Raw genomic sequence first — 27244 nt, 5'->3', positions numbered from 1 at the left:
TGAGCACCGGACCCGCTTATACGACGGTTCGTCGGTAGAATCGGATCTCGAACCTGAAACCCTCTGGCGTTGAAGCCGAGACCTTATCACCCGGCCACCGCGGCCCTTAAATAACCATTATTAAATTCACATTAAAATTGTTTTTAATAGTGAGTGAATACAAGTGCCATAAGAATAAATAAAAAAAAGTATTATTATAAAATATATATTAAAACTTTTTAAAAGTTTATTAAATTTTTTAAAGATATGTGTAAATTATATTATTATCATTAAAAATTTTTTATTTTAAGAGATTCCCGCCATTTACAACCTTAGGTATCTTAGACATGGGAATGAGAAGCTGCCGGTATGGTCGTTGGTTCTCGCCACCCTGGTAGGTGCACAAATGGTATAATATCGCTACCCCCAACTGATGAAACGGCATACGGCCTACGGAAGGGGTTGTACTGTGGCCAGTGATAGTCCTCAGGGCTCAACTTTTCTTCTCACTAATGCTGTCTTGGAGATCTGGTCATTCAATGTTTTACCGTGTTCCTTAGAGGCAGGTTGTGAAACTGTGTGTGGTTCCCCATAATATAAAATATTTTTGAATACTTTATTTAAATAATCATTGCATAAAGAAATAGTTTAGGGTAAAATTAAAAAAAGCACTAGGAGCAAAATCTTGCATCCTGTATTTATTTAAATGCCTCGAATAATTTATTGATTTATTTAAACTAATAATTTCATGATTTAAATGAAAAGAGCTACCAAATCGTAGAATTAACAATTAGACTCTACAGATGGAAAGAATATTGACATAAAAAGACAATTGATTTGTATTAGAATGATAATTAACTTACCCTTCGGGTTCCAAAACGTCCTGGATTGTGCTACCAAAATGCCCCTTTACTCCAGCCCATGTGGCAGCAATGACGGCAGGGATCACTGAAAATTAGCAATCATCAGTATACAATATACAATGGGAAAAATAATTTACACACACGGCAAATAATAGTTTAAGCAGATAATAAAACAAACCATTAAACTCAACATAGTTGCATATATTATTTATAAATACTAGCCGCCTTTGGCGACCAGACGGTTCGCCAATCTTAATGTTCGTTTAAATTTTAATAATTAAATATTTTATGCAATTCCTATTTTAATAGCTTCTTCATCAAAATATTTTAAAACTTCAAATTTTGATAGTCATATAATTCTCTCATAATATTATAAACGCCTTCAGTCATAACGTAATATGTATATCTGTAATTTTCTGTTAGTTTCATAGAATTTATACTATAAATTAAAGTGGAAAGGATTAATCTGCAATTAATATAATAATATTTTTACTGAAACAAAGTAATTTTTTGTAATATGATTACTGAAAACAGTCACTGAGCGTTTAAACTTTATGGCCACTAAAGAATATCTTTCCTAATTTATGTAATATTTCAAGAATTTGTCAACAAAATATTCTCAGATTCATCATGACCAGAACGATTCATTAACAATGTTTCATTTTAAATGCATCAAACACTAAGAAAATAAAACGAATCGTTTAAAATAATCGGTTGAAAACAGGTTAAAAAAAACTAAAAAAACGATGTACTTAAAACTATAAGCGTATACAAAAATATATATAACTAACAAAAATACAATTTAATTACAAAAACATGCAACTAACCTAAAAATAATTTAAATCGTCTGTTGACAATGGTTGTCATGGCAACAATCAGAACACAATGCGCATGCGTGAATTTTCAACGCCAGTTACGGTAACGCAAATGGGTGAGTTTTTCTACGCCAGTTGGGGTAACGCTATGCAGATTAGAAATTTTTAATTTTCTTTATTCTGTTTTATTTTAATTCAAAAGTACTTAAGAATGAATCTGAAAGATCTATTAATTAACAATGTTTAATTTTAAATGCATCAAACATTAAGAAAATAAATAGAATCGTTTCAAATAATCAGCCGAAAAATATTGGGAAAAAAAAACTGAAGCCGTACTTATTTGGCGGTGGGGAAAATGAAAAGATTTTTTTGGCGGGAAAGTTAGTTTTTAATTAATAATTAAAATTCTAATTAAAAATTCAAAAAAAGGGCTATCCTATCTTTTAAGTTAGATCAAACTGCACACGGTGTTCAAATTTGATTAAAATCGGTTAAATAGTTTAGGAGTCCATCGCGGACAAACAACGTGACACGTAATTTATATATATTAAGATTATTAAGAATAAGTATCAAGAAATTTAAATAATGTATTGAAATTAACAAACAAATTGATGCTCATGACAATTGGAAATGGTTTCAGTGTCGTTTTTACATGGTGTCTGAAAAAATTTACATAATATTAAATTGATAATTAATATTAATTTGGTCTTCCTTCGTCTTTCTTAATCTTTCAAATATTGATTAATGATTCCACATGTGTTTTTGTTCTACGTTCTTCCAAATATCCCACATAGCACATTTTAGTTCAACTTTCTTCTTAATGTCATAGTTTTGAGTTCACAACTAATTCTAATTCTTCCATTAATGTTTGGAAGAGTTTAAGTGGAAAGACTAAGATAAGCCAGTGAAGCTACACTTTAAAATGATAAAGGCACCATTCTTGACAAATCTTAGGAGAAATTTTACGATCATTATTCGGCTGAGAAATAATTGTAGCTCCAAAGGACAGTTCTCTACGCTCTTTTCCTAATCCTAATATTTTTCTTTAAAATATTAGGATAAATCGATTTATTCAAATTTTCCTCTATAAAAATAAATTACCAATTCCAGCAACTTTTATGAACGCTACTCATCACGAGACCGCCACCACCATGTTTAACAATTCCATGTAAGCTCTTAATTAGATCTGTTCAATTGATTTTCCCTAAACAATGACTAGATCATCTGACTCCCGGATATCTAATTTTCGTCCTGACTTATTGACTGCCATGCCACCATTATTCGGATGATAGCAAAAGTTTTTATTTAGTGTAAAATTCAGTGTGTTAATGAGAGTAGAAACGGTCTATGTATTGTTTATATCTCCTTGTTTTAACACATTGTCCACTGTGTGAATCACTTGTGATTCAAACCTACAATCGAATTAGATGTTCTCTTTATTACTACAGTTAAGAGATAGATTTATCAAGTTGTTCACCGTGTGAATTGCACTCCTTCTTTTATACAATTAAGAGATATCGAAGGATTTCAACAAGTTCTTCACCGAGTGAATTGCTTATGATTCACAACTATTTTCTAATTAGATGTTATCTTCTCATTTACAATTAATAGATAACAAAGAAGTAAGTTTTTTTATTAGATAGAGTTTCAAATCACAGTCATGACTCGGACAACGAACGTGTTAAAGAAGACGTTTTCTCAGAAAATTAAAAATGGTTGCGGTTATTTAGTGGCTCTCATCGCCAAAGAGCGCTAGATTCGAAACCGATTCCACTAAGAATTCGTCTTTTATATGGTTCTAATGCATTTCAAATTTGTCGTCATGCACCAAACTTCTTCCCAGTGAAGTGGTGCAGATGTTTGGAGAAAAGGCGGTGTGTCAGTTCAGATATCAGTCTCGTTATCGGACCGGGAGACAGGAAATCTGTCCTAAAATAGCCCTAGAGCTGCTTTCAAATGGGACGTCTATCGAAAGATAATAGGTGATACATACATGCTTCTTTGCCACCACGACTCACCTATTTCTATTACAAACACTTTAAAAAGATTTCTTACTGTCCGCACATTCACTGCATCCAGCTTTTTTAATAAAATCACCGTTTAAAGCATCACTTCGATGTTTTAATCAGTCTATAAGTTAGCTATGAGTCGAAATGCACTTAATTACAGATTGTCTTTAGCTTTTCACTTCGTGTTTTTTATTTTGATTATTAATATTGGCTTAGTTCCGGATTGATTTCCTTCTTAAACGTTTCACTCACGATACCTTTTAGTATTACATTTAACTATATATTTCGGTTAATTAACGGTTTCACCAATTTTTTTCATGGAAAATCCGTCATATTTTAATCAACTCCGGAATGGCTTTAACCGCTTGCGGTGGTAAGAAATTTACAGGTGCGAGTGCCAAGACAGCTACCTGTAGCACGCAGCAAAGCCACATACAGTATCCTATACCTTACAATAATCGGGGGGGGGGGTGAATTATGTGCTCTAAATGAATTAATTTTCTTCACAAGACTGTGCTCCTGTAAGTTGTGCTCTAAACAAACAATCTCAGTCTGCGGGCCACGAACATCATTTTTACTTCTGAGACAATTCTGACGTGTGTGGCATGTCGTTGGCGATTTTGTGACAAAAGCATCTGGACGCATTTTTTTTATGCAAATGAATAAGAATCGCTGTTTTAAGAAGATCATCTGCAAACTGAAGTTAAACAACCTTTACTATCGTATCTTCATGATGCTTACATACACTCAAATTTCGAAAATTAATTTGCAAGTCAGCGTTTTTTTTTTTTTTTTTTTTTGTCTTGTGATTATTTTAAGTCAAAATTTGCGCAGTAGCTTCTGAGGGTAAAGACCCCTGAGCACCCGAGAGCAGAAGTCTGACTCCTAGCTCAAATGAAGATAGCACACACACACGCTTGCAGAACCCCTTTTTACAGGGGGGCTGATTCAAGCACTTCATAGAGAGAACACAAGGAAGAGAACAACCATGCCCCAACCATGCTGAATGAAACCGGAACACCTAGATCACAGGGAAGACACGCTACCCCTAGGCCAGGACGCAGGCTTGCGGGGCAGTTGTAGAAGACGTAAGGATTTTTTTGTATATAGATTAAAGATTTTATTTTTTTTGCACACTTCACTTTATTTTTTAAATATGACAAAACACTTGCCAATTTTAAAAAAAAAACAGGTCTTTACTTTTGAAATCAATTTAAGGATTCATATTAAGCATATAATAGTAGTTATAAAAATTTATTCACAACTCTGACTTCCTTATGAATTTTTTTAGCTCTAATATATGCAAGCTAATATATGTAATGTGAAATCTGTGACTTAATTCTAGTATTTAAATATATGGAATTAATTTTATGTTAACGCAATGCGTATTTGTTAACACTGATGTATTTTTTTTTAATTTCTTAAAATATTTGCAACTGAAAATAATAAAAATTTGTAAGTCTCAATGAGAATCGCTATTATTTCATTTTACTTTGTCGTTAATGACACATTACTATATATCAGAAATAATGTTAAAAATAACTTAAAATAACTAATAAATACAGAACTATCCATCATTTAAAATTCTTGGGACAAAAGTATTGAGATAGATCTTTAATGTGACAACTGCAAAATGTTCTTATAGAAGAATATTATATCATAGGCGAGAAAAGTGAACTACATTTTGAATTTCAAATAAATTTATAAACAGACATTTTTTTTTATTATTATTTTCTTCTGGGAAAATATTAAAAAATCTTTTTCCTTTTAATACCAATGTAAATCGTTTGCATATTCTATAAAACTACATTCAATGTATTTTCATAGCGTTTTTTTCTGTACTTCTTCACTAATGAATGATCCAATTAATTAATTAGTTGAATGTTTTTTGAAAGACATTTTAGTATGAGTCTCAAGTTATTAATTTAACACTTAGCATAGCAATTATTTTTCCCATTCGAAACCCTTTGACATTTCTGGCAAAATATTTATCCCCACTGCTTAATCAGTCGTGCATTCCAGACTTTCCAACTTTTCGGGTGGAATGTTGCGCGCGATCGCGTGTTCAATGAGGCTCAAAAGCACATTTCGAAATGGAAATAAATGGTGTGAATAGAAACTCATTCAAGTATTCTAGGAGAACACGAAACATTTTTGATTCTCATAGATTAAGATTTAAAATAAATATTCATTCATTGAATACATTTAATTGTCTCAAAATAAAAATATATTATGAAGAAAGATTTCTTCATGATTTCGATACCGATGAAAGAATAACATTGTTACGGTTGATTTCTTGGATATGAGGAATTGGTAATTGGATCAAGGATGTGCTGGTTTTTTAAAAGAAAATCGGAGACAAAATATTTGATTATCTTCAAATGTACATTTGTAATCAGCCAACCATGTACTCCTGTGAAGTAACTTAGCTATTGAAAACTGTAGGATAATACCGGAGAATACGTTTTTGGAATCAGAGAAATTTAAAAGATGGAGATTCGTTGAAATCACTGGAATGAATTTCCTGAATTACTTGGGTTTTTTTCTTTGTGTGCTACGTATACGAGAAACTAAAAGGTCATTGAATTTGAAACAATTATTCAAACTTTGACTTAATGTACTTAAATGTTTCTTACAAATACTGAAAAGTATAAAAGATGCTGGCTTTATGTTCCCGCGATAAATGAACGTGAACTTATGTGAACAAAAACTCTAATGTCAGAAATCTAATAATAACGCTGTGTTAGGAATCTGCAATATTATTCTTTTCCTCGGAAGTAAATCTCATAGCAAGGAAAAGAGTTTTACAGATATTTCTAATAAATCAGAATTAATGATAATAATTCCCAATCTTCATAACCATCAAGTGACTTTGAGGCAAATTTGGCATCCTTGGCGATTATAAAGTCTCGATCCAATAACAGGTAGCGTTATGATCAAATTCTTTATTTACAGCTTTATTACATAAAAACAACTCTTTCTCATCTAGGTTAAATGAATGATGCTATTTATAGCACGAAATTTAAACAAGAATAGTTCCTCGAACAAATTTGGAGAAAACGCCTTCACAAGAACAGCTAACAGGCGGTTGGCGTCTCATGCTACTGCCGGGTTAGCTCTAGGAATCCACCGAATTTCCTTCGGGTTGAATTTTCCTCAGAAGTCCACTTCATACCAAGCTCCTCTCACCCTCTTCTTCCGAAAAATCTCACCTTTTATCTTTCTCTCAGACTCCACCTTTCCTGTCCACTCCCTGTTACCCAATCACCGTTCAGAACAACCTGAATCGTCTCTGGTCGCCCGTGGGAAATGTCCATTGATGATCCACTCTCCACAATGGGAAAAATGAAGGACATCTGGACATCTGGACTGTTTGACACTCTCGCCTTTCGAAGACACGATTTATTTCCCTGGGAACGCACGTGTGGTTCTTTATCTGGATTAGCACTAATTGGCCAGACGACCGTACTTAAAAGGAGGGCCTTCCATTTGGCAATCTGGAGGCACTTAACACTGTGGGAGTTTCGTTGATGAAGAATGGCCCGGAATGTAAATTATCGAGTGTGGGAAAACGGAATGTCACAGTGGTCACCCAGGGAAGAAGCTGAATCATTACACGATAAAAATGAAGGCTCTTGGGAGCTAGTAGCTGAAAACTTTTGATGATATCTCTATTAATACCATATCTCTATTAAGAAATGAAATTCGAAATCATTTTTGAGTAATCAGTAGCGTGTCACAAAGAATAAACAAATCTTCTTCTGAGAGAATTGAAGGCATTCAGTAGAATGAATTTTCTACTATAAATACAAGAAGAAAGTTCTCTGGTTGTTTTATGCTAAGCTCTGGGTGCAATGCTATTGCTTAATGAGTGACAATTTTGACGTGTGTATTAGGGATTTCTACAAGTGCTTTTTCACCTGTATTTTGTTACATGTAATCCGTATTTTATTGTGAAATGAAGCTTCATTTTTAGACATAGAACGGATACTCCGTAACAGTATTCATTTAATTGTAAAAGAACCGATATCTCGCAAATGCTCGTGCTCTCCTTATGGCTTGCTTTATGTCCAAAATATTTATTAAGTATTGCTATTTCTTCCTTATGCTGTAAAGGGTCGTCATTCAACATTCATTGATAGTAAATATAAAATAAAAATATTTTTGTGTGTTAACTAAAAAATTCAGCATTATTAAACTTTTTTTTTTTTTTTACTTTCTCGTATACGTTGTATAGAAAAAGAAAGCATAGTAATCAGCAAAAATTTTCAACTCAAATTCTGACAAATCTCCACGATTTGGATCTGCCTGAATTCGAAAAATGCATTTTTGGGAAATGGCCATTTGTCTGTCGGTCTGTAACAAAGATAACTCAAAAACGATTTAGGTTAGACGGTCGAAACTTGCTATGCAGTCTTTACGCTAAATTTTCAGATTTGTTTCAAATTTTGAGCAAAATCTGTTCAGTGAAAGTCTATCTGTCAGGCTGTTTGAATATAAGTTAATATGATAATTACAAAATGAAGTGAGCTAGATGGATAAAATTCGGTACACAGATTTAACATCTATTGTGTAGTCGCTTGCCAAATTTTGAGCCAAATCCTACTACAGGTTGAATGCCTTATGGTCTGTACGTTTAGAAGCATGTAAACACATTGACTTAATTATATCAAGTTTGGTATGCAATTTTGTGACTATAATCGTAGTTTTGTGTAATTTTTTCAATCAGTTGCGAAAAATACATCTAAAATACAGATTGATTTAATTTTCGGATACTGTTAACTATTTTTATGTTATCAATCGCACTGCAGAGATTAATTGCAAAGAGAAAAAAACTCGCCAAGAATCACAAGGAAATTTCATTCAGTAAAAATGCTACATAATGCCAAAGTTTAATACTGTTACGGAACTTTCACTTTAAGTCCCTAAAGTTAACTTGCTCATGTAGTGGTTGTGCGGAAGCGCACAGTCAACAGGCCTCTGTGACAAACGATGACGTTATGGAACACGAAGTCACTGATAAGCAGACAGATTCACAGCAGGAAACGCACACAAGCAACACACAGCAGTACGCAATAGCACAACGACAATGAGCCGGTCGAAGCACTCAGGGAGAGAGCTCGTTCAACTATTAACCAGAGTTGAATTGAAAACACTACTTTCGGCTTGAGACTGTCAGCCTTTTTTAGTTCCCGGGAGGCGGGCCGAGAACCTTCTGGGCCAATAAGGTGTATCTCTATTCCAAATGGATGGGTCGTTAAAATTCTCAAAGTTTCCACAATTATCTATTGTTTCGACAAAGTCGCCAAATTCGTCGCCAAATGTTCACCAAGTTTGTCGCCAAGCTCTGGGATTACTGTCTCGGCACCCAAGCAGCGTTCAATACAGATGATTGTAAATCAGTCTTTCCGGTGATAGAACTAACCGTGTTGGGAAGCAGAATGATAGGTTTGTAACAATAATAACTATTTTGCCCAATGTCCTGCAATGTGTTCTCTATGATAAAACTTTTATTAGAGAGCATGCGAGAACGTTTTGGAAGACCACGCTAGTTAGTTATGAAAACATATTGTAATATGTCCCAGACTTGTAAAATTAGAAGAAGGCTTGAGTAGCACTCTATGTAATCATGCATTCGAGCCTAAAACGGGCATAAATGAAACAATATATAAAAAAAATTAAATCAATTCTTAATTATTTTCTTATAATATTTATATATATTATGTATTATATATGATCGGGTGTCGCGTCAGAAATATCAGAGCATGGTGACAAACTTGACGATCATTTGGCGACTTGGCGATGAATTTGCTGACTTTGGCGACCAAATAGAAATTACTGGACAAATTTAATTAATGAATTAATATTTGAAAAAAATGCTGTATTAACATCAAGTGTCATTCACTACAAGTTAAAAAAAAATGTATTTGAACTTGAGTGGATGAATCAAAGGTATTTTATTAGCGATTGAAAATTTGAACAAGATATATATTATATATATATATATATTTATAGGGAGAGTGTGAACTAATAGTAGGAATTGAAAAAAGAAAATAACTCCATTAATCATTATTAGCGATTATTAAAATTATTTTATTAAGGATATAGCATTTTATTTCAATTCATTATTATATTCACCTATTTTACTGAATCTTCTCGTCTTCTTCTTTCATTTTTCACTCTGTGTTATCTGTGCTTGCCGACATATTCCGGCTATGGTACAAGAATGTAATCAAATATTCGGACTTTCATGGATCTACTTGATATGTATTGGCATTCACCGGAGAAGATTAACTTCCTCCAAGTTTCCTCTTCGACGGGGACGCATATATACTGAACAAGCAATGATTATTTAGTCGTCTTTGATATAATAATAATAGGTATGTTGCAGCTTCGCAATAATTATATTCGAAGCGCTTTTATCCACCCCTTTTACTGATGTCACCTTTTGTCCTGTGACGAAGAAATGCCTTGATATTTAAAGATGATACTTCACTTGGACCTTTTCTCATTTTTTTTTTTATTTTTTTTGTCTAGCACCACGAGTGAGCGCGTAGTTATTTGCTATGCCTAACATGATCTCTACTTTTTAGCCTAATTGCTGTTCTATTAAATACGTTGCTGCTTTAAACTTTTATTTTTGTTCCCGTCTTGTTTGCATTTCGCCACCATGCCAGTACCATCTAGTAAGTGGAGTGAGGTGGCTAGATACTATGTGAAAGGTGATACCACCTTTGTGAACCTATGTGAAAGGTGAAAGGTTGAACCATATTTAGAAACCCCTACCATCGCAATCACCCCGCATACACAGCCTATATCCAAAGGTACTACATCCTATTACGTATTTCTCATTATTAAGAAGTTTTTGTCATAAAAATTAAGGATTTTTTCACCACGGTAGCTTGGTGGTGAGGCATCGGTTTCAGAGCATCAGAGTTTCAGGTGCAAGCCCCGATTCCACTGAGGAACCATCGTGTAAGCGTGTCTGGTTCACATTAAATCCATAGGGGCTAAATATCATTCTACTGGTGTGATGCGACAATTTAGAGATGGGTGATAGGTCAGGTGTCGTCCTCGTCGTCTGATCATGGTTCAAAACTACAACGTCCATCCCAAAATAATCCTAGGGTTGCTTTAAAACGGTACGTTATAGTAACTGAATTGAACAATGATACTTTTCGAACTGTTCTACGATAGCATTGCTTCATTTTCAGTAAATTCTATTTTCTAGAATAACTTACCCCATCCGATGGTGGTATACACATAGAGTTTGATGTTGTCCACTGTAAAGGTTTTGACGACAAGGATGAAAAGGTAAAGGCCTTCCACGAACATCCAGAAGAAGTTGGTCCCCATTAAATAGGTTAAGAATAAGGTCAAGAAGCAAGCAATCTGTGGAAAATTTTAAAGTAAGAGTGTTACACTAATAAATAAGACATAATATTTAAAATACACTTTACAGATTGATAGTTTTTACAAATATAAGCTTTACATTTACATTATTTAGAATGCAAAATAACTTAAAATATTAAATAATATATTCTTCTGGTTGTTTTAAATGGATGGATTAAGGAAGTACAGAAACATCATAATTATTCAAGTACAAATATTTAGATCACAAGTACGAAAAAAAGATAAGATTTGTGGTAAGAATTAAGATCGGTGTCCTATTTCTCCCCGCCATGCACAGATTCTGAATGGCCAGACAGCCACTATTGCATTGACTGGAACTAAGGTTGAGTTGCAAATATCACCAGCCACGATACAACCCTTCCCATGAGAATTCCGTCCCGCGACCCCAGACCATTTCTGCCCCCTCCCGCATGGCGAGAATCATACACCATGCCTAAAACCTTTCATCTCTTATCTGAGGTGTCCTTTGGTAGCACTCCTCTATAGCGTAACAAAACACCCACATATTCTCTCTTATTATTGATAGAGATTAGTTAAAATATATATCAGTTTAGCACATAATAAGATATAATTTCATGTAAGGTCATCATGAAGATTTAAAAAGCAGTAACAAAATTGTACTTACTCTACTGGAAACATAGTTTTGGCTGGTCTGTAGTTTAGCTGTTAGTATCCACGTGATATCCAAGAGCAGGTATGTGAACATGAGATTGGCGTGTATGGTATTTCTCAAACATCTCAGATCCCTAGGAGAAATGATGCCTCTATTAGAACACATACACCGAGAACATTTTAGAAACTCAGTATTTTCTTGTAACTTGCAATCTATAAGAATTTCAATCGTCTGAACCCTTAAGAGAAAATTTCGCTCTATTCGAACACATATGCTGATAGCATTTCTGAAACCTAGTATTTTCTGGTAACTATCCATCTATAACAATTGAAAACGTCTGAAATCTTTAGGAAAAAATTTTCCCTCTATTAGAACACATAGGCAGAGAACATTTTAGGAAGCCTGCGTTCTGGCCTATGGGTAGCTCGTCTTCCTAGTGATCTGGGCATCACGGGTTCGAGTCATAGTTCGGGCATGGTTGTTCCTTACCCTGTGTTCTATCTGTGAGGTGTGTGGAGCCCCTTGTAAAGAGAGGTTGTACAAACGAGTGTGTGAGTGTCATCTTCATATGAGCTAGAAATCAGACCTTTGCTCAGAGGCCTTTACCCTCAAAAGTAATTGAACAAACTCGGATTAAATCGCTGACTTCGTTAGCGGGCTTGTCTATGGCAAGGGCTATGAGTAACAACAACAGCATTTTAGAAACCCGATACTTTCTTCTAACTTACCATCTATAAGAACTGCAATCGTTTGAAATCCCTAGGAGAAAATTTTGCCTTTATAAGAAAACATACACTGAGAACATTTTAGAAATCCTTCCTTTTTAAATAATCTAAAGAATCTTTATTTCTAGTAAGAAATGTTCTTCGAAAGGATGTTCTTCTAAAACTCCTTTAGAGGTATTTTCTTCTGATTTACAATCTATAAAAACTGAAATCCATAAACGAAAATTTTGCCTCTATTAGAATACATATGCTGAGAATATTTTAGAAACCAATTATTTTTTACTAGCTTACAATCGTTAAGAACTGCAATCGTTTGAAATTCTTAGTAGAAAATTTTGTCTGTATTAAAAGACCTTCATTGGGAACATTTTAGAAATCCAATATTTTCTTCTAATTTGCATTCGATAAGAATTTTCATCATGTGAAATTCTAAGATTACCTGTATGATACATATATTGAGAACAATTTAGAAACCATATATTTCCTTGTAACTTGCAATCTGTAAGAATTGCAATCATCTGAAATCCTAAATTTTCTTATGAGAATATCGGTCATCTAAAATCAAGAGTTTCGATTTCCAGACCGATGATTTGATACGTTCATCAAAACGAATCACATAGAGTAAATCAACTTCTTACTTCATAATGATTTTAAAATATAATATTTTTTTTTTAGATTTTTTTTCAGAATTTTTATTTATGACATTATTTATTTTTTGACATAAGATAATGATTTAATTTCATACATCAAATGCATAATTTAAGCTTTTAGATACATCTATCTACGTTGTTCCAAATTTTCATTCTATTTACTTGTTTAATTAAACACATAAAAGAAATTTAAAATATTTTCAAATAATTTACTTCAGAAAATCTAAGCTGTTCTACAGAAATGGCGCAATATTTTACATTGCAATTTCAACATTCATTTTTTATAAATTTTTTACATATTTCAATGGAAGGATACTTTTAAAAGTAAAACTGCGTGACGAGAGGACATTTTAAAATCTTTACTTTCTTTATTCTTCATTTAAAAGCAATTTTTTTTTATTTGAAACTTTTGAAGAAAACTTTTCTACATATAGTAATTTCTCTTTATAGTAAAAATATTTTCTTGAAATATATCTTCAGCATGCACGTCTGGTTTTCGTACATAATAAACCCTTAAAACTAGTTTCATATTTTCTTTTTCAATCTCATAATGTTCACAACATTTTTTCGTCCATGTATATTTTCTATGGAACATAAAAGAAGTAAAATTCTCATCTAACAATGTCTACTGCGTCAAGTTATCGTTAAGATTTTTCTGGCTGGATATTCGTGCAAATTCTTTTTAGCCAGAAAAAAAAATCAGCCATAATTTTTGTCATGCGGAGAGCAGTTTAAATTTAATGCGGAATGGAATTTGTTTTGCGCTTTTTTTATTTTGTCATATACGAAGTATGAAAGGAAGAATTATGAAGGTAAAAAAAATTCTCTTGATTTTTATAAATTTCAGACTAAAAAAAAACATATCTTTGGAATTATGTTTATCTGCGAATTCACTTTTAACACTTCAAAAATGATTTTAACTGGAGAAATAGAATTTTGTATAAAATTTTAATATTAAATTCGTTGATTTCCATCAAAAGTTGGCCAAATTTCGTGGAAAAGAACTCTTTTAAATTGTTCTATCTTAAATTCTGTCTCTTTATCCTGTCTGGAAGTTTGTATGCTTGTATGTGACAGCTTGTTAATTTTATTATCAAATGTCATTTATTGGTCTATCATTTGAGGGGGGAGTGAACCTTATAGCTCAAAAACACAACAATTTTGTTCTATAAAATTTGGTAAGCCTTCTTATAGCTAAATTTGTAGATGCGTATATCAAATTTCGAATGTTTTCGCAACGAAAAATATAAGTGTGAAAAGTATACGAGTATATCAAAGGAGAAAAATCGAGGAAGTCCTATAAGTTGTTCAAAATGTATCTTCATTTGGATTGCTATACTATACAACGTGATCGGTGAATTCCTTTAAAGCTCTTTAGATCCAAAATGCAATTATATCCAAAGGAAGTAACATATACCTATAGTAAAGTGACTGTGCTGAATTTGTTGAGATAGGTTAAGGGGCTCCTAGCCGCGAAGTTAAAAGAATAATTAAATAAATAAAGGAGTTAAATCATAATGTTCAATTTGAAAAATGTTCGTTATACAATAATAAAATCATTGTAAAAATTTTATGATGTTTTCTGTAAAATTGTTGGAGTTATTTGTGATACAACTATGAACTTCCATGACTTGAAAACAGTTCGTCCTAAAAATAAATAATCTATCCTCAGATTCCCACCCCCACCCCACCCCCTCAAAATAACATTTTTCATGTTGTTGTTTTTTAATTATTATTCTTTTTTAGCTTCTTTGTTGTTTAAATTCCACTTTAATAGAATAATAATTAACTAGAAAAAATTTAATCATAATAACGGACAGTACATAAATACCCTGTCTCAATCACCTTTCTAAGAACCTGTCTCATTCAACGTAGTCTCTTTACTATAGGTGCAAGTTACTTTCATGGGTATACGGAATGTTTTTTTTGAATTTAATGAATTTAAAATTACTTTACCGATCACCCTGTGTATTTCTCTCAATTTAATATAATAGAAATGGTAAAGTTGTGAATAGATTTTAGTAATATAATAATTTGAATCATTCCATTAGTTGCAAATGAATACTTTTTCAGAAGTACTAACCAAAACCGTTTAGAAATGATTAAAAAAAAGTGAAATAATAAAACAATTCTAATTTTTACAGACAAACATCTCGCTCTTCTTTAAAATAAAATTGTTAATGAAAATAAACAAATTATGAAGAAAAAAAATATCTTTTAAAATTCTCAAGTAGTGAATTCATTGCTTACTTGAAATAGATGAAAATCCACAATGCTAGTGTTAGAGCTATCAGAGAAAGCCCGTAACCTACGTAGTACACTGTGACAGCTCCACGCATATCCCATAAAACCTTTAAGAAAAAAATTTCAATGTGAGAAATTATTGAAAATTATATAAAATACAAAATATATATGAGAAAATGTTTTAATTAAAATATATGATACAACGTCAGTAATGTTAGGAACAGAAATTTTCATATTTTCTCCTATCAGATATAAATTTTCAGCTGTCTTAAATTGCAAATTTTTCTTTGACATTCGAGGCATACTTTCCAATATTTTAATATTTGCATAATTTAGTGTAAAGAATATAGGGAAGAAACTATATAAAAATGTATTTTAAATTTTTATATTTCTGTTAAAAATTTGTGTAAGCGCTACCGAATTGGTTTGCCACATATTTTAAAAATTTCTCTTACTATTTTTATTATATATCAGGTTTAATAATATTATATATACATAGATTGTAATGACCTTAAGTGGGGAAGCAATCATTATCAGTATAAGTAAATAATATATAATAAAATAATGTAAAGTACTTGAAATTAATAAATACTTTTCATTGTCCGATTAAAATATATTTTTACCCCAAATTATAAAAGTGTGCGTCAACATTTTCACATAAATACAAAAAGCATAAACTAAAAATATTACCATTGATAAAGTAAATTATTTTCACAAAAAAACATTTGTTACAACTCATAATTTACTATTACAATTTATAACAATGACAATTTTATACCATTTTTAAAATAGCATTAAAGTATCAAAAATTTTGAGTTTTATGACATGACACTACAACTTGAAACCAAATAAAATATATATTTATAGTTTACCTGCAGATATTCATCTTCAGGTATCTTTAATGGCTTACAGGAGCGATAATTCGACCAGCTCGACCAGGTAGCATTACTCAAACACTCTCTGCTGGCATTACCTTAAAAATAAAAAATAAAATCATATTATAAATATTACGATTAATTATTTTAACAAATCATAAAAGTTAATATTCCTAGAAATTCAGGCAAAAAATGGCTTTATTTAAAAGGATTTCGAATTTAAAAAAGAAAAATTAAAATTTAGGAATAAAAATCTTTAAGATCTAAGTGTAAAATGAAAATCACTGTCCAATTTAGCTCCAATTACTGGTTCAGAGGTGATCGTTTTCTGGTTCAGGTCTAAATTACAATTTCTGGATGAGGGAAGGAAATGCATGAATGAAGTTCGCCGCGTAAAAAGGGTTGTGACGCGTGAAGTAGCTAAGTCGTACTCGTTCGGCCCTAGTTGGCGCTACTAAAAAACAAGAGACGCTCACTCGGCTTAAATCGTTGACAGATAACTCTCAGCTGGCTTGTAAAGTGCCATAAGTCACAACACAAAAAAAATTTAATAACTATCCATGTGTATGCAACTCTGTTAATTCAAACACATAAGAATTTTAAATGAAATCTAATATGCAATCTAAAATTGTACATTCTACATCGAATTATATTTAGTATGGTTATATCAACATCCTGTTTTGAATCGAAACTAATATTGTTTTGGACGGATCTTAATATTGTGAACTGTGGTCTGATGATGATTACAACATCTGAGCCAGTATTATTTACAACGTCACTGCCGCACCAGTAAATTTATTATCTTAGAGATCAAATTTAGCATGCAATAGTAGCACAAAGGAAGTTTAACTCTTTATAACGACGCAGATTTCTTACAGTTAAATGTCAAATATATAATCACAAAAAACATCCAAATTGTCATTATAGAATTAAAATGAATTATGATTATTCTGTTGTTGTTATTGTTTCTTATGGCACTTGCCATAGGTAAGCCCGCTGTTCGAAGACAGCGGATTAAGCCTGGGGGGGGGGAGCGCCTCTTGTTTCTATAGTAGCGCCATCTAGGGCCAAGGGCCAAGAGAACGACTTAGCTAGACACACGTCACAACCCTCTTTACGGGGCGGACTTCATTCACGCATTTCATTCACTCAAACACAGATCGTAATTTAGACCTGAATCAGAGAACGATCACCCCTGATCCAGTACCGCCAGTGGTATTACTCTCGACATGGAGAACTTTGTGACCACGACAGATTTAACGCGCGTCAGCCACCAAGCACGCGGGGAATCTTCGGCCGGCGGGGTTCGAACTCGCAACCTAAGGGTCTCTGATTCAGGTCTAGGGATACCAACCAGGCTATCCTGGCCTTATGATCATTCTAGAGCACACAAACAGTTTATTTTTGACATACAACGTTGCCATTCACAAAAAGCACAAATTTGATGGCATCAGAAACAAAACGGATTGTCACACAAAATGTAATAAAATTACATATACATAAAAATACAAAGTATACACAAAATATAATAAAATATTATTAAAATACAAACATTGTCAAAATACATGCGCATCCAAATACTTCTTTTACATATTATTTCATTAAAGCATAAAGTCCAAACTTTAATTCACGGATATTTGTCTTAAATCTAATTTTCACAAAAGAATATTATTGAAGTTGATAGCAACAAACAAATGACAATCAATGAAAAGATACTAGATTTTAAATATTGTTATTTTTAATAAATATCGGAAGACGATATTTTCATATAGATTATCTATGAAACTGATGTATCTGAATATCTTTCAGACGATTCCATTTTGCAGACAGAGGAATTCCATCTGACAGAGGAATTTATCGAAGATTTACAGATTTCATTTCAACGAGTTTATCTTTACATCGAATTGAAATCATTATTAAATACTTGATATTTATTATAATTTATAATATAATACATAATTTTCTTGCGAAAATGAAACAGCTATGAAAATTTAAATTTCATAATATTGCACTGGTTGATTCGAAAAAATGAGATTTAAAAATTAGTTTATAAAAGAATTCAAAATTCTGTAGACATAAAATGTTACTACCGCAATAATATCAAAATAGCATAATTCAGACGATTTAAATGGGAGTTTATTCAAAATGAAAGTTTACTTTAAATTACTAGAAAAAACTATAATCCCAGAAATTTCAATTTATTTCATAAGAACAAATTTGTTCAAATCATTAGTTAAAAAATCGTACTAGTTATCATTAAAAGAGTAACCACAAATCGATTTGTCTGGGAATGAAATATATATATTGTTGTTTAAATGAAAATATTTTTTTTTCTGGATTCAATAATAAGTTTTTTATTTATTAATAATTTTAGTTTATTAATTTTCAAGTTTTTTTATAAATATTATTCTTAATCTAAAAAGTAAGAATCAATGAAATTAATTTCATATTATTTACATTTTTTATTATCGATTTACTTATATTATTTTATATTATTTAATTTCATATTTTTAAGAAAAAATTAATAACTAACAAAATAACAAATAATATCTAATGAATATTTTAACTATTCAATAGCATAATTGTGTATAAAATAGCACTTAAAGGAAATAATCCAAACTTTGTTAAATAAGGCGTTTCTATTGCCTTTATAAAATTTTATTTTGTACGTTTTACTTTTTATTAAAAAAAATCAACTTAATTTCTCAAAAATAAAGTCAATTTTGATGATAAAATATGCTATATGTTTTTCTATATTTTTTGTTAAATTCAGTTCATTTGCCCATTTGGTTTCGAATTAAATATATATATATATATATGAGCTTGTCTAATTACTGTGAAAATTTGCAAATTGAGTTTTTTTTTTTTTTCAAAAATTTTCAAATATTTTTGTGTACTATTTGAGAATTATCATTTCATTTCATATACATGCGAATATTTTGTAACGTTTACACATTTTCTACTAACTCTCCAAGAATTAAGCAAGGATAATTTACTCTTTTCCAATGCTAGGTTATTAAAGTCCCACTTTCGGCATGGAACTTACCAAACTCTAAGTCCGATTTCAACAAAAAATTGCATTATATATATATGGGACTCGATATATGATTAAACTGGTGCAGATGTTTCTACTTTTTCTCGTTGGTGTGATATAGAAGTTTAAGGTCTTCGTCATCTGAACAGTAGTTGAAAAACCTGTCTAAAGATGGTTTTCATATTGTTATAAATCAGGACGTTAATATTACCAAATTCATCTCAGCCGTCGTTCTCGTTTTCTTCATATGGGCTCGCATCTGGGAGTGAATTATATGAAATTTTGTGGCATAACCTTCAAACAGTAATAAATAAACAGTTTTTAATGTATTTCATGAGGGATTTTATTTCTACTTTGTGATGTTCTGTAGATAGAAAACTATATAAAATGCAACAATATTTTAATATTTAATGTGATTGATTCTTTTGAAAGAGGAGGCGTTGAAACTCTTTTTTATTTCTTTGAAATTCCCTTATTAAACTGGGCGATGCTCAAGAAAACCTCTGGTCTAAAAAGAAAGGCTTCGACAACAGGCTCGAGGATAAAATATTCGAAACTATATTTCAATAAATGAACCACAGTATATATTGACCGGCTACGCATTAAATTTCATTTCAATTAGGATATGAAATTTCAATTAGAAGATTTTTATCTGTGGTTTTATACTCTATTCAATACAAATATCAAACTCAAGTTATATCTTTAAACAACTTCGGATATCCTACATAGAGGTGACAAAATTCATGGGATAGGAATATGCAAACATATAGACAGTAATGATATCGCGTACAAAATGTACAAAGGGGAAATTCATTGGTAGGGCTTTCAATTGCATTCAAGTGACTCATGTGAAAAGTTTCTGACGTGATTATGATCGTATGACGAGAAATAACTGAATTTGAATGTGGGATGGTGGTTGGAACTAGACGCTTGGGGCCTTCAATTTCGGAAATTGTTAGGGAACTCAACATGTCCCCGTCCACAGTAAGAGTATGCCGAAACTATTTAATTTCAGACATAACTTCCCACCATGGACAATGCAATGCCTGTTTTAATCACAGACACCACCGACGTGTATGTAGAATTGGCAATGTTGATAAACAAGTAAAAAAGCGTGGAATAATCGCAGGAATTAATGTGGGACGTACGACGGACTTGTTCGTTAGGACGGTTCGGCAAGATTTGGTTTCAATAGGCTATTGCAGCAAAAAACAAATATGAATACCTTTACTAACAGCACGACATGAAACGCCTTTTCTGCTCTCACGATCATATCGGTTGGACTCTAGATAACTGTAAAATTGTGGTTTTTTTTTTCAGAAGAGTTATGATTTTAATTGAAAAGAGCTGATGGTAAAATTCGAGTGTGGCGCAGATCCCATGTAACCATGAAGTGAAGTTATGAACAACCTGGCGCACTATGCATGTTGCTGGTGGCTCAATAACGGTGTGAGCTGTTTTTACATGGAAGGGGACTGAATCTTTTGATCCAAATGAACTGATCATTGATTGAAAATGTTTATGTGCAGCTACTTGAAAACCACTTGCACCCAATCATGATCTTCAAATACCGAAACAATGATGGAATTTTTACTTTTTACGACTTTTTACGATTGGTTTGAAGAACATTCTGGACATTTCCAACGAATTATTCAAGCTGCATAAATCGTCCTGCATGAATCTCATCGAACATTTACGGGACATAATCGAGAAGTCAGTTCTTACAAAAATTCCGCACCGGCAATATTTTCGTAATTATAGACTTCTATACAATCAAGATGGTTCAATAAGGTTCAATAATGCTGCAGTGACTTTTAATCATTTGTTAAATCCATAGCATACCAAAAAATACACTTCGCCGGAAAATTGATCACATTTTGATAAGAATCAGTATGCTAAACCTGTGTACCAAGTTTTATATATTTAACTCTTGACGTTTCGGAGTTATTGAGTTCACTTGTAAACGAACAACTAAACGGATAAATTTCCTGACAGTGAATTTCGTTTAAAATTTGAGAGGAATCACCAAATTTAGTCTTAAATTCATACACCAAATTTCATCCATCTAGCTCAAAGTGTTTTTGAGTTATCGCATTCACCGACATTCAGGCATAAAAACAAAAAGCTCATAAAGGTGTGTAACGTGGAAATTCTTCCAAATCTCGAGTTCATAATTTTGACTATTATAATGCTTCGTATATAAGAAAGCAAAAAAAAAAAAAAAAAAAAAAAGTTATATTTATTATTGCCACAAACCTTATAAGCATTTCCTATCAAGTGTAGATAAAAAATATATTTTCAATTAAGATAATATTATATAAATAAAAATTAATATGAAATAAGGTAAGATAATTTCAATATAAGTAGCAGTTTGGTATAAATTAATATGCATTCTTAGAATTCACCCGCTGGCTGATGGATTTTACTATAGTCGCTTTTATACCAAGCGCTTTCAAATATATTTTTAACTATTACTATTTTCTTTGAATTACGTACTTAAAAAATAATACCTCTGCAATGATCACTAAAAAAATTGCGTTAATCATGCTTTTTTTCTAAACTCAGTTAAAGAACGGATCAACTGACATCAAATTACAGCAAGATGAATTACCTGCGTGACATTTAAGTAAGAAGGTTGTTGAGTCTTAAAAAAGAATGAGGGAGATTAAAGCAGAGAGTTTCTGAGAAGTAAATAAAATGTTTCTGCATGGATATCTAGAAAAAAGACTAAGTTGTGGAAATTGCTTTTTTTAGCATAAAATGTTTACTAGATTCTGAGTTACGGCAGAAAAACATAATGAAATCTTTCAGTAACTACAAAGATAAAGGTCTTGATGGCATCCTCTTTCCATTTTTTTTTCTATATTTGATGAAAGACATTTTATACTAAGAAATATTACGATTTTCTCTTTTCTCTTTATTTGCATATTATACACGTCCTAATGTAGAATAAATCATTTTTTTATATATTTAACATTAACATTTTAGCTCTAATGTGTTTTTAATTCCATTTTATGGAAGAAAAAGAAGAAATTGTTTGAACAATTTTATTTCTTCCATTTTCATAATATCCATAAAAAAAGCACGAAATTGTTTGAACAATTTTATTTCCTCCATTTTCATAATATCCATAAAAAAAAGCACGATATTGGTTGAACAATTTTATTTCTTCCATTTTCATAATATCCATAAAAAAAGCACGAAATTGTTTGAACAATTTTATTTCCTCCATTTTCATAATATCCATAAAAAAAAAGCACGATATTGTTTGAACAATTTTATTTCTTCCATTTTCATAATATCCATAAAAAAGCACGAAATTATTTGAACAATTTTATTTCCTCCATTTTCATAATATCCATAAAAAAAAAGCACGAGATTGGTTGAACAATTTTATTTCTTCCATTTTCATAATATCCTTAAAAAAAGAACGAAATTGTTTGAACAATTTCATTTCTCCTATTTTCATAACATCCATAATCTAAAAAAATAATTTTTTAATAAAATATTTCAAATTTATTAGGAAAACTAATTGCCGTAATAATATTATGTGCTTGCATGTATTTTGATCATTTTTCACTTTAAAAAGACATTTATTGAGAAAAGTTAGTACAATATATATCCATTAAAGTATTTTCCATCATTTTAATAATAATAATCCAATACGTCTTGTAATTGATTCAAATTTTTTTAATCCTCGAGGCCAGGTTTTTTTTTTTTTTTTTTTTTTTGTCATTGACATCGAAATCACCACTCTTAAATCTTTGAAACTAAAACCAAAAATTGGGATATGACGGAGCAGCATCATCATCATAAGTTTCTAAAAGTATCTGGTGGTTTAGGGTGCAGATTTCTTCAAATCAAACAAAAAAAAAACAAAGCGTGTCGAAAATAAAATTTGGAACGTTTTATGATTGAGGTCTTTCTACACTAAATACATCAGTAATACTGTTACAAACCTGTAATGTTGCTTCCGATCACGGTTAGTTCTATCATCGGAAAGACCGATTTACAATCATCTGTATTAGCTTCTGCGCAGGCGCCGAGCCAGTAATCCCAGAGCTTGGTGACAAACCTGGCGACTATTTAACGACAAATTTGGCGACTTTGGCGACTAAAAAGAAAACGCTGGAAACTTCAAGAATTTTAACGGTCCATCCAATAGGAACTGAGATACGTCTGATTGGCCCAGAAAATTCTAGACCCGCCACCCGAGAACTATAAAAGGACGGCAGTCTCAAGTTGCAATGAATCGTAGTTGGAGTTGGAGTCGTGAAACCAGTCGTCGAGAGGAAATCAAGCAACGGTGGAATAGTTTAGCGTTGTGTGGAGCTCAAGCGAGTACTAAACTGAATTGTGTGCCAAGTCTTTGTGTTTATTGTGGAAGCAGCATCGAGTCCTGTGATGAGTAGCCAGTCATGTAGAAATGCGTCGGCAGTTGGATACAACTAAAGCGAGGAGACAGTGGAGAGTTTCGGTCATTTGGAGAGATTGTAGAGCGAAACTCCGAAGATCCCCTCTCCTGATGAATTTAGTCTGACCGCTTTGTAAGCTGTGGTAGATTACTACTTGTGGGCTACTGTTTGCTGTGGTGTGCTGTCCTGTGTTCACCTCGGCTATGTATATTTATCGTCTTTGTGTATTCGTCTCTTTTTGTATAATAAAAGTCGTCGTCTTTTCTACTAAAGGACTGAGTTTATTTCTACATCGACCAACAAATCTTAAAAAGAATCCCAACCGAAGTAGTAAATCCGTAACAATACTAAATGGAAAACTTTCAAAATGATAACAATAAAGTAACTGCAGATTGGTAAAACCCAAAACCATTGTCGTTTATATAGATACTTCCCATATTTACCAATAGATGTCGCTGATTAAAATACATGCAACCATCTAATAATTAAATCATATTACAATAAGTGAAAAAGTTTTTTTTTAAATTTAATTAATCACTTTTTTGATATTTCTAACCTATATATCTATGAAAGAAATATGCTGTTTAAATAGAATGATATCCAAAACTGACTTTAATATGATCCAGTTCCAGTATAAGCTTTGTATTTAAATATTTTCCCCGAAATAAGAGGATTTTATATGAAAAAAAACTGCTAAATATTTTGTCTAGATATTTAACATATTAAGATAAACTGATAAAATATATCGAGATGTGCATGGAATATGATTTATTCATTGTTTCATCCCTGAACTATAGAAGGATTGTCTTTTAAAAGAAAACAGCATCTAATTCTCCCATTGCAGAATTTAAAAAAAATGTTTTCTTTATTGTAGGATTAACTTGGTATAAAATAGAAATAATTCCTTCTTTGTAAATAAATAAAATTCGATTAAAAGAGTAGTTAAATGAATCAAAATTATATTGACTATAATAAATAAAATCGTATAACGTTTAATTTCAGCAAAAATTGTATATCTTCTTCCTCAAAATATATTCGTTCTACTTTTATTGTATATCTACATTGTTTACTTCAATTTTTAGAATAAGTCTCTTCTTTAAGCAACTAAACAAATAAATGATGCGCTGGAAACTCATAAACAAAATACACGGAAAATAAACAAAGTCAGAAAGCTATTTTCTTTTTGATGTGATTAAAGTATCTGTGGGTATCTATCTTTAGGTAGAATGAATCTTCAAAATGCGACTGTTGGATTTTACCCTCCAGGCCTCTAGGAAAAGGTAATAGTTCCGTTGACAGTGACAGTAATTGAATTTCGAATACACTGACATTCAGAATCAGAATGGAGCTCTAACAGAAAGATTCCGAGAGCTCTAAAGTATTACGTATTTTCAATTTCATTACGCTTCGTAGCTATTTTAATAATTTCATTTACTTGCTTGCCTTTATTTACTGTATCCATTCAGACATATATAAGATTTAAGAATAGAATGCCAGGTTGTAATTTTAGGGAAATAAAAATATATCAAATAGTTATTTTGTCCCTGACAAAAAAACGTTAGCAACTTCCATTGAAAGGATATCTTGTTTCTTCTAGAAAAGCGAGGGGGGAAAAAAGAGAAAATATAAAAATTTGAAGAAGAATAAAAAAAAGGAAATATGAATGAAAGAATCCAAAAATTTAATAAAATATAAATATATGTGAGAAAACAAATTGGCATATGAACAATTTCTCATTAAGCACGGTTGAATTGAATTTAAATTCAGTTTCCGGAAATCTGCAAGACAATTTCTCACAATTTATTTGATTTTGACACAGGGTAAATATGTATTTAAGATGCTTATTCCATCTTTAATGTATTCTAAAATGCATTCAAAAAAGTAAGAGAAAAATTATTACATTGCTATATAGGTTATCAAATGTATTACCCGATTAATTTAAAATAAATGATTTTAAATTATGTATTTACAGTCAAGAAAATTAAACTTCGCGTGATTCCTTAGATACATAAAGATTTTGGCTTTAAAAATAATATTTTTAATCTCATTTGTTTTGTATAACTAGAATATTTCTCTCATTAATAAAATGAATATTATTGTTTATATTTCCTAGAAGAACAAGAAATGAGAAATAAAGCTGCAAATCATCCAATATTTTTAAAGTAAATATTTCGAGATTACATTATATGCAAAAGAGGGAAAGACACAGGCTAATTCCATTAATTTTTTGTCTATTATATTGATATTCTGATATACAAACTATAAATTGAACCAGGTGAAAAAGTCTTTCAAAAGACTCTATAGTCGGACCGTTAAACTTATAGCTAACAAATCTGCCATGTAGCTACTTCTAGACTATTAGTTGTTCTTAAATCCATTAGTGTACTCTAAATCCACTTTAAAATTCAAAGTATTACTCTAGTATCTCTGAATACAATGGGGTGGATGGTTACTTTTTGACATCAAATCAATCAATCAGTAGTGAGCGCATTCATGGTCTGTCGAACCATGATCTCCGACCTACGTACTTCTTGTTTATTGATTCATTTTCTGTGCCCTCGTCATGTTTTTATAGTTTATTTTATTTTTTTATTTTTTTCGTTTCTAAAATTACCAGATTTTCAAAAAAAAAAAGTAAGAACCGAGTTCTATCAAACATGAAAACTAAATAAATTATTATTTTTGAACTATTTTGCATGCCTCGCATTAATAGTCTTACCAAGATAAAGAAGAAATAATAAAGAAATATCCTCAAGGTCTAAAAAAAAGTTGAAGCTCAATTGCCATTGCTTTAAAAGAGTGTATTATTTCCTGATCACATTAAAATATCTTTGAAACCCATTGATTACACGAAGGAAACACCTGCTATAATTCTGTCTCAAACCAATTATCTTAACTCCTTAAATGTGTTGTTTTATTTACTACCTGTTTTGAATTTCTACTGTTGAATTAATTTAGGTAAAAGTACATCACCCCTTCAGGTGTTTATGTATCTCATTCAATTTTTGCATTGAAATCATAAAATAGATCAATTAGCTGTTATTTATAAAAATTCAACGTGTGTATGTATATTTGTTCCAGCTTCAGTTTTATAATGCTCGGATAATTTCAAAAAAAATTTTAAATTCGATTAAAGATAATTTTTTCGGTTAATCTTTCTCAAATCGTCCTTTCTAAGCGAGATGTTTAAATGAACACTAATGGGTCTATTGGCATAAAATTTAACTCAATATCTTAACTTATCAAACTAAAAATATAATTGAGTTAACTCCTTCTTAATAAGACTTTAGGATTATGGTTTCACTAAATACCTCTTTCTTTGAGTAGAAAGAGCAGTGCGTGGCTTGTATATTATTACAAAGTGATCGAATGTTATGATAATTCATTTCAATTTCTAAGCCCGCTAGCAGGATTAATTTTTTCTAATCAAAGAATTGTGATGGTAACTATTCTGACGACTTGGAAGAATATTTTTAAAGAAACATTACATGCTTTTTTCTTTATTTAACTTAAATTGGCCGATATGGTGAAAGATCCGAGTTCGTTCCTGAGATTGAAAACCGCATAAAAAGATATAAATTATGATGTTTTTATGTCTAGAATTCCTGA

At 31.4% G+C, this 27244-nt stretch overlaps 1 protein-coding gene across 1 annotated transcript in view; it reads right to left on the bottom strand.

Annotated features, from left to right (window-relative positions):
* Positions 1-27244, bottom strand: part of LOC129968211 (diuretic hormone receptor-like) — a gene marked incomplete at its 5' end in the record, with an annotated part of 68286 nt that overhangs the window by 35314 nt on the left and 5728 nt on the right. Inside the window, 5 exons of the mRNA XM_056082064.1 lie at positions 843-927; positions 10908-11058; positions 11705-11825; positions 15318-15418; positions 16184-16284. Of these exons, the coding sequence (XP_055938039.1) occupies positions 843-927; positions 10908-11058; positions 11705-11825; positions 15318-15418; positions 16184-16284 (559 nt within the window). The remainder of the gene's footprint in view (positions 1-842; positions 928-10907; positions 11059-11704; positions 11826-15317; positions 15419-16183; positions 16285-27244) is intronic.

Source organism: Argiope bruennichi, chromosome 5, assembly GCF_947563725.1.
Source record: "Argiope bruennichi chromosome 5, qqArgBrue1.1, whole genome shotgun sequence".
NCBI lineage: Eukaryota > Metazoa > Arthropoda > Arachnida > Araneae > Araneidae > Argiope > Argiope bruennichi.
The sequence above is the reverse complement of the archived record's forward strand: the minus strand, read 5'-3'. Positions and strand labels throughout refer to the sequence as shown.